The sequence below is a fragment of the Temnothorax longispinosus genome, chromosome 5 (genome assembly GCF_030848805.1).
Source record: "Temnothorax longispinosus isolate EJ_2023e chromosome 5, Tlon_JGU_v1, whole genome shotgun sequence".
Taxonomy (NCBI): Eukaryota; Metazoa; Arthropoda; class Insecta; order Hymenoptera; family Formicidae; genus Temnothorax; species Temnothorax longispinosus.
The window spans coordinates 22,680,846-22,696,495 of NC_092362.1; the positions used below are offsets into that span (position 1 = coordinate 22,680,846).

Below are 15,650 nucleotides of genomic sequence, written 5' to 3' on the forward strand. Positions count from 1 at the left end.
GAAGCGCGTTGCATCGTCTCTTGCCCCCGTCTCTCCCTCCGTAATAAAAGCGCAAGAGTGAGCGTCTCTCTTTCTCGTGTCGTGGACTCACAAAAGTGCACCATGCACCTCAACGATTTCAGCACCGACGGCGATTCGCCGCGCTGCGACTTCTATTAACAGGACACGGGTCCAAAATACAAGAACACCAGTGAATTCGAGTATTCTTCGGTTGCCGAGTTTAATTTTTTATTTTTAACTTGATACTTTTGCAATTTCGAGATTTATCGGTATACCTAAAGTAGATTCGTAATCCTCTCGTCCAGTTTTCACGTTTAATATTCAAAAGATACGAAAATTGTGTGACGAGTTTTAGTTTTTCAAAAGTTTACGATAGAAAAAAAAAGATATAATTACTTTTTCCACAATCAGGATTCACAACAGATCATGAAGATTGATGAATGATTTACGAGAGCTGTGAAACACGAATTGCAAATGTCGATCGTGCTTCTCTCGTATATATATTTGATGCACCAAATATATTAAGTCGCGTAGATCTCTCTCACATTAGAAAAACGCGATATTTATGATTTATTGTAAATAATAATAACAACACTGACAGCGCTTGATCAGCTGCACGCGCACGTTTGCACCATCCGAAAGATCCATCGGAAATGCGACGGGCGGGCGGTTAATCTGTGACGCGGGCTGTGCCCTTCTAATTTAATTAGATTAAAGGTATTTAGAAAAGATTAAGAATGACGCTGACACGCACATGCTGTTACGAACGCACGATGCAGCGATCTGATCGCCTCTTCATCCCCACTCCTTCCAGATAGATGCGATTTTTTGTTTAAAAAAATTCCGTCGCGATGCGAATTGTTAATTTCGTTGAAAAAGATCCTCAGTTTATTCAATTGTATAATATTGAATTATCTGGCGAGCGTAAGAAAATAATCTGAGCCGACGGATACTTACGGGACATACTAGAAATAGGGTTGAATTCGAGAAAGAAAATTTTAATTTCTCCAAAAACACTTGCGAACAAAAAGTAAAAAATACGCGATAAGTGTAATACGAAATACTCGGAGGTGGTACGAAAAAGGGCGGTGACACATTGGCTGTGCTTGATGTACTTGAGCGACGACTGTATGGTAATAATGGCATCCATCGCGGGTTAGATTTCAAATGGAATTTATTTTCGGGCCATCATGTTTTTCATGAGAGAAAAGGGAAACCATGAAATAAAAAATAGGAAGCAATTCGCAATTTCTGCCGATTGAATCTCGTTTCGTATCTCTCGATATTCGCATTCCTGGACACGCGAGCGCTTCTCCCGCGTTTTGAAGCTCGCTCGTGTCCGTTGGAAAGGCAAATTAAATCGGTGAATAAACAGCAGTCGAAATGACTCGATATTATATGGCACTGTCGCTTGGCGATTCGTATAATCTTGTCTCTTGCACGCATCGGTACAGTCAGCCACATTAATGTCTTAAAGTGATATGCAAATCGAATTGTTCCTGTGCGATGCAACGTGGACGATGCGCCCCGCGTACATCGAGGACGAGCGAGCGCTGAAGAGAAACGTCTTCGCGGTTCTTTTTTCGCGATATTTCTTCGTGTAAGAGGCCTTGTGTGAGGCCACTAATCGAGCGATCATTAATGTGACCAATTATACGCTAGACACACTTCCCGAAGAATCGTCCCCCAGTCATTCCACGATCGCTCTGGCACTCACGTAAGCGATGTAGTCGAAGTCACATTGTCGTTGTCAATTATAAATCACCACAGGAAACACAATCCTCGCAAGCACCACACGACTGACACGAAAACGAATAGGAATAAAACGATTAACGCGGTGCATTTGGTTCTTGCACCACGTGGACATGCCGCACCCTCTCCCACTGAAGTCCGATTAGCTCCTCGCGATCGTCGGAGGAGCGAAAAAGCAAGTGAGAGAAAAAAGAACCGATATTCTTTAAAGATCGAATCATAATTAAAGCGATTTGGATCGTCCACTCTTCTAATTTTTGGACACGCCGTTGAGACAACAATTACATAAGAAATAGTAGATTTTGATATTTTTGTAGATGAAAGAGATCCTTCGAAAAGACAGAGAACACTTTGCACGAATCCAAAACTTAGACAGAGTAGACAGTAATTTTGTACTATTCTATATTATCAATTTCCCGAAACTGTAAACCAAACATTAACTGTTCTCAAAATTAAATTTGAAACGCGTGGAACTCTACAAACGTTACGTATTATCTTCATTCACTTGGCTCTCTAGAATTTCAGGATTTACTTAACGTTAAATGAAATTCCCGAGTAAATGCTCCGCACAGTCTGAGATATTTATAGATCCTCGTTGAAATTTTAGCTGCGCATTCATTTTGTCAAGATATCCCAATCACGCGATATCCAAATATTTAATTGCTACCCTATATACGTTGATTGCCATGCTGTGCCGTCGCAAGAATATCTTGCGACAAGAACGTCTTTACGTCGTGATACATAACATTTAGCTAACGTGACAGCCGGTCGATCGTAAACTCACGCTACATTAAATCCGACAAGCTTTACGTTCCCTTGAAATATATAAAACAAAATCTCTTCTGTAACATCACATTTCTCGAAATAGCGTAATTCCCTTTCTTTTTTAAATTATTCATGCGTCAGAAAACGATAGATATTCGCAAGGCGCGAACAATTTGGTGCTCCCTTTCCCTTAGCTCGATACCGATCGCAGATGCAAAAAGGAGCATCCAATATTGAGCAAATGGTTAATGATTTACGTCCGATCTGGGTCACGCCGTACGAAAAATCGGCGATCGGACTGTACCCCTCGCATCGCGAGAGTAGGCCGTAATATATATTTTTTTTTTTTTTTGCTCATCGCCTGTCGGCGCTCTTATCGCGGCACGAAGGAGCCTTATCCTAGAGATCGGCGGATCGAGTGCCAGGAGGTTTTGCTTGGAGGAGAGGGTGGAGCAACACGACGGGCAGGCGGACGTCCAACATTCAGAATCGTCCCCTTTTATTTTCATCTCTCGTTTCACCCACGCATATATAGGTCGCCCAGAAACACATTTTCTTCCCATCACGCGTCAATTATAATTAGCTCGATCCGATCGCATCTCTCGATCGGCAGCAGCACTCGGCACTCTCTCTCGCGCAGCGCAGACGTCATTCACGCACGCAGCTTTTTTTTTGTTTTATTTTTTCTTTTTTTTTAATTAGTTCGCCCACTTCGTCGCGACGGTGACGTCACTTTCGGCATCTTGCACCCCCCGGGAAAACGTCGTGGATCGTAGGGAGTGTCTCGGCGAGGTCATTTTTAACGAGACCGATGCCGGTATAGGTATCGCGGCGATTTTGCGGAAGTGAGAGATCCACCGAATTTGATCTAAACCCACGACAGACGCGATTTCCTTTATTGCACTACTGCACTATTGGAATTTTCGTTCGGCATAATATGTATAGTATAACAATTAATTACTATGGAACACGTGATTCTTAATTGACGGATTGCAGCATCGATATAATTCTCTCCGGAAGTGGCGTTCGCTTGCGACGTGACGAAAAGACTTCAATTGCAATTTCTTGCAGTTTAAAGTGCGACCGGTTCACCAGATAGAATACTCTCCTTCGGCAACATCGTCGAGAAACAAATGGAAACGAAAATAGAAAATGCTCGCTTTCCCTACGATGCACTCGTCGCCACCGCCGCGGCGCGGTTTCAAGCATCGAACAACAGATCTACGCGTTGGGCTCGTGTTTCGCGACTCGATTGTTAAAAAATATTATCGAAAATATTGTCTCGTACGTACAAGGACACCGCAGGCGGAAGGCGAGTCGCGAGTACGCTCGCGAGCCCGCGGGATCACTTGAAAACTTCGAAAAAACAACTCTTGTTCAACCGTTTTTGATGCAAGATGATTGCTTTAACGATCTAATTTTTAAAAATTCCGTCAAAAATGTACTTTAAATTAAAAAATACCGAATTGAATTTAAGATACGACGGCAGTTATGAAGAGAGGAAGATGAAAAACATGTATTAGTCAATCTTCCTCTTTTTTAGCATTTCCTTTTTAAATACTCTACTGTTAAAATTTTTGGCTCCAAAAATACATCAGTATATTAGCTATATAGAGATCAGTATTAATAATTATAGAGAGATCACGTTTCCCCGGGGAAATTTTCCATTGATCCCGCAGGCCGACAGGCGGCGCGATCCGGCCCGCCTCGCGATACAAAATTTATATTTACTTTTACATATTTGCTTGGCCTTCTGTTTCTCCATGCATGCATCGACGATCCGTTCTCACTTCTCGAACGTGACGCCGCGATTCACGACGAATCACGAGCCAACCCACATTATCATCAACATCCTCATCATTATTATCATCCTCAACATCAACATCAACATCAACATCAGCACAGCATCAATTATTATCATCATCACCATCTTCTCTCTCTCTCTCTCTTTCTCTCTCCGATCCGCTCCATCAGTCATCATCGACGCATCCCTGATAAACTTCCTTACTTACTTCACAGCGCACATCATCACTGATACAGCGTAATGCACACGACTTTTAAATATACTACGTAAAATACGCTCATATCACGTACGTTCGCTCTAGTAAGCATCGCACCCACTCTAGGAGTCTCGACGATGAAAAGGCTAAACAACTAATTAGTCGACAAGATAAATCGCTCTCTGTCGTGCTATTATAAGTTTCCCCCAGGCTGGCTTCGCGTGCCGACGAGAAATTCCCCGGTCTCGTCACGCATCGAGGACCCTCCTTCAAGGACGTGTTATGTCGCTTCCTCGAGATCGTCACGAAAACGTCGTTACGGCGGAAAAAATCTATTGTAAAGTAAACGTATAGGCTTTGCGCGCGTTACACACTTTTCCGATGGCTTACGGTCTACGGTGATCCTCTCACAGAGCGGCGTCGGAGTCCGATAATTTCTTTTTTCACGTTGAATTAACACTTACCGTGTTAATCCTCTCCTATCACTTTTAAGAAATCTTTGGCATACGAATTTTTGGAATATATATAGACTTCTCTTGTTGCACGGATCATCCGAAGCTCTGTTAAAAGAACCTTAAATTCTCCTGGTAATAAGATATAGAGGTAAGAAAGATAGGTCTCCTGGTAAGAAAGATAGGGGGTTGGTTAAGAAATGTCTATAGTCTACGGGATAAAGGATTAAGGTTGTTCGTCCGACGAGGACATCAGTACTCGTTATACGAAGCCAGCCTGACGGAAGCACGGTACTCGCGAGAGCAGGGTTTTTATTCCTCTGGCCACGATCCCGACGTGTGCGTTTCAGGCTCGATCAGGTTGTCGAGGTAGAGGAGGAAGAGAAGAAGAACTTCGATCGTAGGATATGCTAGAATCAGGATCGTCCGCCAGAGTTTTTTTTCGTCCCTGCGATTGACGAAAGAGGATCGCGAATAGGTCGCGAGGACCGTGCTCCCCTCAGGGCAGAATGTCGACTCCACGCACACGAGAGTCTCTCTCCAAAAATCACAGTCACATATATATCTATTATTTTTTCTTTTTTTGTATTTTTGTATCTTTTGTCACTTCTGTATCTCGTCGCTTCGTCTCCTACATACTCTCTCTCTCTCTTTCTTTCTCTTTCTCTCACTCTCTCTCACTCTCTTTCTCTCTCTCTCTCTCTCTCTCTCTCTCTCTCTCTTACATCGCAAATCTTTGATTCATCCGTTTAATAGCGATTTCACGCTTCACTCTCGCACCTAACTTTCTCTCTTCTGCCTTTTTCCCCTTATCGGCTAATTCGGCGACGCAATTCGCGGCGATTTCGCGGAAGGCTCGAGATGATCTTTTTGAGAACAAACTAACGATTAAGTATTATAGTAAATGAATATAATAAAACTTTTAACATAGCGATCAAAGCGATAATTACGCATTTAATCATATTTTTAACCTTCGATAGTTCTCAATATTTGATCAACGATTTTTGACACTTGAATATATAATAACCATAATTTAATCGAGTTTAAAGAGAAGAATATTTCTATCTTACAAAATTTTCCTATTGTTCAATAAATTAAATTATATAAATTTCTTTTTCAAATTTTTCAAATTTAAAGCAACTAACTTTTTATTACAAAAAATGTATATATGTCAATAGTAGTAAGTAGTAGAAAAATGAAAAAAATAAATTAAGCTATTTGTGTTTTGAGATCATATGATTTCTTTGTTAATGATAATAAAACTCTAGATATGTACATTGATGACTAATCAGTCAATAACCCGACTGATTCTCAGAATCATCGTTACGATTTCATAGTTTAGCACCAGATTCTAAGAGAACGATCGATCTCAGCACCAAAATCGGGACGCTGCGAATTACGGTGACCGTCACACACAGAAATTGCAAAAACTCTCGATCGCGAATAAGAAGAATAGGCGGGCAATCGAGTTCTTTGCAAGATACGGAAAGACACGCACCGCTGTCCTCTCCGTTGTGGCACTTTCATTCTCATTCTTTCTTTTCTCTCTCTCTCTCTCTCTCTCTTTCTCTCTATTTATCTAATCTCTGCTAAATGGAATGTATAAAAGAAAAGAATATACTCGCGTCTCTTTATCGAATCTATCGCGATTACGGGACTCGCTATCGATCGCGATTGTTAATTAACCGCTATCGATGATCGTATTAAAATGGCAAATTATTAAGATAATTGCGACGAAATTTGCAGTATTTAGGGCATTGCATTTCGACAAGAGTAATCAATTTTCTGATAAACATAAAAAAAGATGAGAGAAATAAATAACCATTAAAATACTTAACGAATTCATATGTCAGAATTGCTTCATTGGTGCCACAAATTTGATATTACTATAGTTTATTAACTAAAAGAAAAAAGAATGTTACAGATATATTTGATAGATTTTTGAAAATCACGGGCTATTTGACAAATAGCATAATTATCTTAAAATATATGTACAGAATGGCTCGAATAAATATTGCCACAAGCTCAAAATGTTTACCTGTGTTTTCGCAAGAAGTTTTATTTTGTAATTTATGAAAGATCTCATTTCATCTTAGAAAAATAGTTTAGCCTTCTCTTAGAGAAATAGCTTCAATAAATGTATATATATATATTTATGTATATATATCTCTCACATTATTAAACTTTGATATTAACTTGATAGACTTCAAGCCGGCGATTAAATGCTTTCTTACTTGGTTATTTACAATTTGGCAATATTCTTACAATCGAAGATAGTATTATCATTATCATTATCATCGATACTGAATCTAACAGATACGTGGATCAAGAAAATCGAATTAACACATGTACACCTCTTAAACAAACGATAAAAACCAAGAGATCAATTTTTTTCTAGAATTTGTGCGAGTTAAGTATCTAAAAATATTTCTCGTAAAAACCCAGGGCTACGAAATACCGTGGCAACACTTATGCGGAACAATATATTAATCAATGTATCACGTGTTATATGTGCAAAATAATCCATATAAATATAAAAGTTGTTTGAGCGCGTGTTAAAAATGCATTGGTTTCGTCGACGAGCGATTAAGATTACGAGTTTTGATTTTCGGAGACGCAAAGATGAATCAGCGAAACATAATCTACGCGACATTTTCATCGCGTTAATCATCGGTGCCGAAATATCTGAAATCGTACATTATATACGTCTCCGCGCCGGAGTATTTGTCAAAACACGTTTGCCCCGCGTTTGATAAGTTCGAAAAACTAGAGATTTTCCTACGCTATCTCCCTCTCGCACTCCGAAAATCACGACAAGAGTGTAAGTAAGGATGTATAAAGGTATATATGAACGCGAAGTCGCTAGAAAATACTCAAATTACGAAAAGAAGGATCCGCTGGCGAAAGCATTTGGAATGCATGGCACTACCGCAGACACGTTTCTCGACGACAATGACGAACGACGTGACGTAACTCCGTATTGTGTTATTAGCGATGTCGCTAAAAATCGCGAGCCACGATTCTCAGGAAAGATTCGCGGGGAGACTTGTACGCGATTTGTACGGAACGAACTAGCAATGACGATTCGCGATCGGCACGGCATTGACTGATCGTCATCAAGGACGCGGTATAAACGGAGGTAGAGATACAGGATACTTGAGACATCCCGGTCGTGCGTGGTGGAGGGGCTTGTCGCGGCCTCGCGCAAATCGAAGCGCGCGCGGCTTCATCGCGCGAACTTAGATTTCCACGAAAGAAATTCACCGGGCTCACCTCTCTCCTCAGACTACGACTCCAGGCTACGTCAATTATCCGTTTGACAGAACTCGACCGATTTAAACGCGATCACGGTACCTCCTTAAAGTTTCATCCGCGAAGAGAGACAGCCCTGTCGTGCAAACGCGGGCGAACGACGGGCGCTCCTGTGACGGTGACACGCGGCCAGGAAGACGATCTCTCACTCAAAACAGATCTCGAGCGGCTCAGACGTTCTCACGAATAGGAGAGAAGGAAGAAACGAGTGTTTAAAAAATGTCTGGACAAGCCGTGCAGCGTTGTTCCAAATGGCAGTGCGAAAAGCTCCTCGTCTGCGACGCCACTCGTGAGTACCATGATCGCGCGAAACACTCGGCCGGCTACTAAAGAGGACTTACATGATATCGAGGTGGGGGAGTATAAGGGGAGAGAGTTTGAGGAAATTTTGGAGATTTGTTCTTGAGCATACGAGATCATTTGCTCCTAACGGACGTTCAGGCCGGACGAGGACTTCGGTACAACTAAATTCATTTGTGCCATCAAAATATTAACTTTAATTATCCAATCAACAGCAAACAGACATTCACATACGGGGAAAAAGTAACATACGCATCTCATCTCAGCAGATCACACAAAGTTCTTGCGCAACATGATCGGATCAAGGGGGCATCAAGTTGCGTTCTGTAATCTTTACGACCTTTCATACTCAGTCTCTCTCTTTCTCTCTCTCGCTTTCTCCTACGCTGTCCATTCAAGCTTCCTGTTGCTTAGGAAAGTGATACTCTCTTACGCGGATAAATTCGGCGCGGTTCTATATAAGCACTTGACAGCTAAAAACCGCGATTCAAAATTTGATGCACGTCGTTGAGAAGCTCGGCGCGAGCTTTACAACGAGTCAACGGCGAGTCACTATAAATAAAAGACTCTCGTATTTTTTTTCATTCTCTCTCTCTCTCTCTCTCTCACACACACACACACACACACACACACACACACACACACACACACACACGCACGCACGCACACATATATACGCATACACATATACACATTATTACATGATACATTTTACTACATCTTTCATTCGTTCTATCATGCTATCACTTTATTTCAAAAATTCTCCCTGAGTCTCTCGCTTTCACTCTCCCTCACTCATATATATGTACGTTGTCCATCCACCTCACTTGATGTTCCTGTCGCGCTCTCTCGCCATCTTCTTCCGTTCATTTATCTCACTGCTCACGATAATCGTTCATCGAAGTTGTCCTCTCTCTCGTTCTTTCTCTCTTCTTGGGCTATAATCTCTCAATCACGCGGATGAAAGCCGCAGGCTCGTTTATACCAGGCATACTTGCAATCAGAATCTTTCTCTCTTTCGCTCTCTTCTCAGCAGACTTTTCACTTGGCCTTGACTCATTCATCGGCAACATCAACTTGCACTCCTCGTCATCCGTTGTCGGCATCCGGCGGACAGGTATTTATTTTTCCTTTTTTTTTTTGTATTCTCTCTTTGTCTTTCGCGCTCTCTCTCTCTTTCTCTCATTCTCGCTTTCTCTCGCTCTCTCGCTTTCTCGCTAAAAATGTCTTTCTCTCGGATCATATGGGATCGACACCGATATATTATATCGATAAAATACCGTCGCCAGATAGGGACACGTGCAGACTCATCACCCCATCTCGTCATCATCGCTTTGGAACTCACGCACATCCATCAACTCGCATCCGCACCATCCAATCTTGTTGTCTTTGTATTGTGTTTGATAGCTTTCTAGTCAAATCAAATTGCACGACAGTACAACCGTGGGGTGATCTGTAAACAACAAAAGCGAGCCAAATATCAGTCACCGTCGCTCATCGGTGCTCGTTTCTTTGCGGAGAGGGGGAGTTTCGGGCGTTTCAAATCGCGTACGCGGGGAATCCGAGGGACAGAAAACAACGCTACGATAGAAAATAGTGCATTCCTATCGACATTGAAGTGATTCTTCAATGCCTTCATATGCTCACGTGCGCACACTCTCTCTCTCTCTCTCTCTCTTTCTTTCACTCTCTTTATCTTCCGCCCTCCCCCTTCTCTCTTTCCTCTAACAATTCTATCCTAACTACATCCTATCCTCACTATAAAAAGCTCGCCAGTTTAAAACTTAGCAATACCAAAGAATGTACGATGATATAGTAATTGAATATGCATGATAAAGGCGAAGAGTGCGGAAAAGCGCAAGAAGAGGCGCAACAAAAGTAACGAAGACAAATCTCGTCCCTCTAACGGGATATGTGAACTGAGGTATAAACTCAAAATAAAATGCAGTGTTAATGCATCGCGCGTTGATTAAAGTGAGCTAAAATCGCATCGAGAACTCTGCGAATTAAGGCACGGCGTTTAAACGAGTCGAGAGAAATAATATGAAAAGGTACTCACCAACTGGACGTAGCGTTGGTAGCAGCAGTCTTGAGCTTTCGAATCTCTTTCGCAGCCCAGCTCGCCAGCTGTTTAGTTTTATGAGTGCGCGACTTCCTGCCCTTGGCTAGCAAATCATTGAGCGGATCGGTCTCCACCATGGGTAGCAGCTTGGTTCCGAATACCATGACGAGATCGCCTAGCAGGCCTACCGCGGCCGACACATTACCCTCGGAATGTTCGCGGTCCTGTGCTATCGAGGTGATGAATTGTATGATGAACGGAACGTGCGGCTCGATAAGGGCGATAGCGGCGTCCGGACAGTTATTCGCATCACCGCGGAGACCTTGAACTATGCCAGTGTAAGCTTCAAGCACGCCCTCGCGCAACTCGTTCAGATAATCGATCATATCGTAATCGCTTCTATCGACATTAGCCTGCGATGCCTGCACCAATGTTTGCAATACAACATCTAGGTATTTCTTGAATTCCGGTCCGATACTCATGGCGATATCACCGAAGGCCGAAAAAATTTGTGGTTTAACCGAACGATGAACGGCGTTATTGCTGAGGTTCTCCAACAACAGAGTCATAATTTCGTCGCAATAAGGAAGCATCTTGCCTTTGAGTGCACGACAGATATCACCGGTGAGACCAACCGCCGCGCAGCACACCTGATATTCGGCATAGTTCTTCAAGCCGAGACAGAGGTAAGGCTTGAACGCCTCCATGTACTTCAGGAAACCCTCGCCCAACACTTCAACCAGGGTCGAGACAGCCATGAGCGCGTCCTCCTGAACACCACCTGATTTGCAGGAGTTTGAGCTAAACATGGCCAGTAAAGCGGTCATTATCACATCGGATATCTGCGGAGCGTCCTCCGGGGTAACCTTACGTAATACGGACTGTAAAGTCGCACAAAGCAACGATTGCAAATCGTTGTATTGGGCACGATCTGAATGGCTCTGTATGTGCGATTCCATCTGCAATACCTGTTGCAGTCGTTCGAGTATCACCATCGTAGTTTTCTGTACGGTCACGTAACAATCGCGCGGTGAATTCTTCACCATCTCCATAAGAGCCTCATAGGCAGCGGATCTCAAATTCGCTTGAGCCCCATCCGGTCGATCGGTAGTCTCCAAAAGTCGTTGAATGATAAAATCGAAGTATTGTGACATGCAGTATGTTTCTGGTTGATTGCCGTCTTCGCTTGCCTCAGCAGACTCATAGCTCGCTTCTGCTAATCCTGTAAATGCCCAGCATACATTGGCAGCGACGCGCGGTTCCGCCTTCAATCCGGTCACCAAAGACTCCAGCAATGGTTTCAGATAGGTTTCGTTGATTGCGGCATCTGGAATCATCTCGCATATGCGACCAAACGTCCATGCAGCGGTATCGCGGACGACTACGCTGTTATCGTACATCAGCTCGATGAGAGTGGGCATGGCTTGTTCCACTAACGGTTTCAACGTGGCAGGCTCTAAACCACCGAGAATCGAACCGAACGCCATCAAAGCCGCATCTCTGTACCTCCAGTCCTGACTCTTAATATTATCCTTGACAAAAGGAAGAACGAATGGAACAATGGCTTCTTCGCAGCAGGAGGATAGCAACATTAAGCAAACTCCAGCAGCTTTCGAAGGATTCCAGTCATCTTCATCATCAAACTCTTCTTGCTTAGTTAATTTTTTCATCAATACCGGTACCAAATATTGTAAAGCACCCTTAGCATAGTGCCGCGAGACTTTTAGCGGTGGACGACCTCCTTCCGATGCCTCTCCTTCTTCCATTGACAAGTCAACTTCCTCGTCAGATACGTTCGACCAGAATTCTATTCCTTGAAGTGCTACTTCATCGATGTCGGATTTCATCGCTTCTAAAGTAATCTGTAATAAAAATTCCACTAGTAATTTTTGACATGCGCTATATTTAATATTTTAGCAGGACAATTATGGTAACAGTAAATGATACTTACAGGAAACAGTGCTGGAGCCATATATGGTTCCATGTATTGATAGTATAGTGACATAATTTTCACAAGACACTGTAACGCAGCTACTCTGATTTGAGTATTGGTAGATTGAGTGGCTTCACACACAACTTCCATTATGAAGTTTCGTTCCGTCTATACATAGGGTTAAAACATATAATGTCACAACATTAGTTACTTATTGCACAAATTATATCGCAGTCGTGTACGAAAGAGATATATTCGCGTCAATGATACAAACACTAACCTCTTTCTCAAAGTTTCCTTTGGTAAATTCCAAGGAATTATACAGGGCGCTCGTAGCCGCTAGTCGAACGTGATTTGACGTGCTGGAACCTTTCATACCGTGAATGATAGCAGTAAGAATCTCGTTTGATTGTGAGACTAGCACTTCGCTCTCGATTTCTTGGCAGATATATCCGATAGTCTCTAGAGTAGCCTCCTTCATCATCTCGGTACTGGTCGCGTTGACAACATTATTGACTAACAATGGAATTAATTCGCTCCATTGCCCCACTGCCAACTCGGCAACAGCAACATAAGCGACGCATTGTGCTGCGGAACTTGGCCTATTGTTTTCCGTTCCCAACGCTCCTAAAATCTGTAAAAATAAATGCATGGAGAACTCTATCATATACCGAATATACGTATACCGAACATACTTAGCACGTCCTTAAATCCATTTCTTGACAGTGATAAATTTTTATAACAATTATTATTAAGTATTTAAAATTTTCATTTTAGAATTTTACTTTTTGAGAGTTAAAATCTGTTATAAAAATCTATATTAAAAAATATTTTGAACAGATAAAGTAAGATACATAAAGATAAAATTTAGAATAAGAGTTAAGATAAAAATGAGTGAAGATAAAAGTGATAAAGTAAAAATATTTCTGCTTTGTATCCACTAGGAGTAATATACATTTGGAAGGGTAAAAACACAACAGTGGTGTAAGTCAAATTTTTTTAAATATTTTCTCGTATGCATAGATGTAATCTTTACAATATATAAATTGCATCTATGCACACGAGAAAATATTTTAAAAAATTTTACTTACACCACTGTGGTTCTTACTCCTCCATTTGTAACAAAGGAATGTCGTCTCTACGTAAAATCAGGTAAGGTCTGTTCTTTTTAGCTGAGCTTTTTGCACGGTTAATTTTTTCTCTTTTTCCCTCCAACATGAAAAAAAAGAGAAAAGACGCACCACGCAAGAAGTTCAGCTAAAAAGAACAGGCTTACAAATTGAAATGCTAATAATACAAGAAAATACGATAAATATATAACCCTCCTTACATTTTTCTTGATATATTCCCTCGTTTCAACAGGAATGGTGAGCCAGCGTTGCTGGTACTGGAACTTCATGTCAGGATCCTTGGAGGTAAGTTGGTTTTTGAGCTGTAAACCCGCTGCCATGCGGGCGACGGGGCTCGCGCCGACTGTGACCAGCACGGCGCTGAGTCGTTGCACGAATTCATGCTAAAACAGACATACCACCGAATATTGCAATCGCTCCTCACATTACTGTCGCAAAATCCCATGGTGGCAAAATTTACTCACGAGATTGGTTTCGGCCGCCTGCTGCAGGAAAGTCTGTGCTGCCACGAGCTCATTCTTGTCTGAAAATGCGACAGGGACATGTTACAATCGCGCGCCCACAATCAATATTAAAGAAATATCGTTACCGCGCCGGGAATCGCGGAAAAACCGTAAGGTTAGACGAGCGCGAGACGCCTCGCGATGCGTGTCGCGCCAATGCGTGCGAATACGAGGCAACCGTCACACGGGACAATACTTTTCCAGCGGCGAACAAAGCGCCTAGCAACAGCACGACGGGGCGCGATATCGCGCGTAACAGCGTGCGCGAAATGGCTCGCGGTCCCGTCCGCGAAACGACGACGGACGGCACCGCCGCCGGAAGAGCCGAGGGCGGCGAACCGCCCGCGAGCCGAGCACGTTGCGACAAATTCGCCGAGAACGGCGACGCGCACGCGGTTCGCTCTCGCGTGCTCCGAGATCGCCATCACTGCGGCCGCCGCCGCCACGACCGTCGGAGCAGCCGTCGCGACGAAACGTCGCGTTTCGCGTTTCGACAAGAGGACGCTCGGATGGAGGAAAGCCGCCGGTCCTTGTGACGTCGCCGCGGCGGCGGCGGCGGCAGGCGACTCCAACGAGAGACGACAGACTCACCCGACGAGACGGTCCTCTCGAGGACCTGGATCAGCTGCAACGTCGTCGGGTCCATCTGCATGGCTAACGGCGGATCGCTCACTCTCTCGTTTACGGCGTGATACGTCACAGTTCCCGCGACTCGACGCGAGGGGATGTGAAACGTCTGCTCCCTGATGCGAAAGTTCTCGTCACGACCGGCGGATATCCACATGTAGCCACCACCGACTCAACTGCCTTCGACGTTCCCCCCACCTTGCCGTCCACTTCCTGTGCCTGGCGCGGCGCGCGGCTGGCGGCAGTGGCGGCCCCCGATGCCCGATCCTCGTCCCGTCTCCCTTGCTCCGCCGTGAACAACGGGCCGATTTATCGCTCTCTCTCTCCCTCGCTTTTTCTCTCTATGTGCTCCGCGTAGTTCGCGTTCTCTTCACACACAATGTGCGGCGCAGGGATACCCGGCAGCCTTTGATATTCTCGCGCCCGCTAAGGACGAATCGCGGGCACGCCGACGCACGAAAAATACAGCCAGCCGCCGACGAGCGAAGCGAAATCGACACGACGATCGTCCACGGACGCGAAACCACCGTCGCGTCCCTCCACCGCGATCGTATCGTGTTTTTCCGCGAGGCGAACTACTTTTTCATCGCGCGCGATGCGTACATCGCGCATGCGTTCGCCGCTGCGCGCACGCCACCTGGCAGTTGGCTGCTGCGTGCTGCGACTGCTGCGAGCAATTGCATTGGTCGCGCGTCCATTGCGCAAGATTGACTGTTGGTGGGTCTTTTGACGTTGTGGAAGATTTGAAATAAATGTTTCGCGCGTGGACCGACTTTTCTTTATTCACGTCGCTTGATTTATGGACGTTCGCTAG

At 43.9% G+C, this 15,650-nt stretch overlaps 1 protein-coding gene across 3 annotated transcripts; it reads right to left on the reverse strand.

The window, feature by feature from the left end:
* Positions 1-11: 11 nt before the first annotated feature.
* Fs(2)ket (Importin subunit beta Fs(2)Ket) lies at positions 12-15,055 on the reverse strand. Of its 3 annotated transcripts, none has more exons than XM_071779272.1 (7): positions 14,801-15,054; positions 14,171-14,229; positions 13,907-14,089; positions 12,857-13,210; positions 12,595-12,744; positions 10,641-12,505; positions 12-152 (listed from the first exon to the last, which is right to left on the reverse strand). In XM_071779272.1, coding segments are annotated over exons 1-7 (2,805 nt in total). In that variant the 5' UTR covers positions 14,994-15,054; the 3' UTR covers positions 12-151. The 3 variants fall into 3 exon arrangements, with proteins under 3 accessions (XP_071635373.1, XP_071635372.1, XP_071635371.1); XM_071779271.1 differs by lacking the exon at positions 12-152 and adding an exon at positions 1,157-10,034; XM_071779270.1 differs by lacking the exon at positions 12-152 and having other exon boundaries at positions 10,637-12,505; positions 14,801-15,055.
* Between the last annotated feature and the right edge of the window lie 595 nt (positions 15,056-15,650).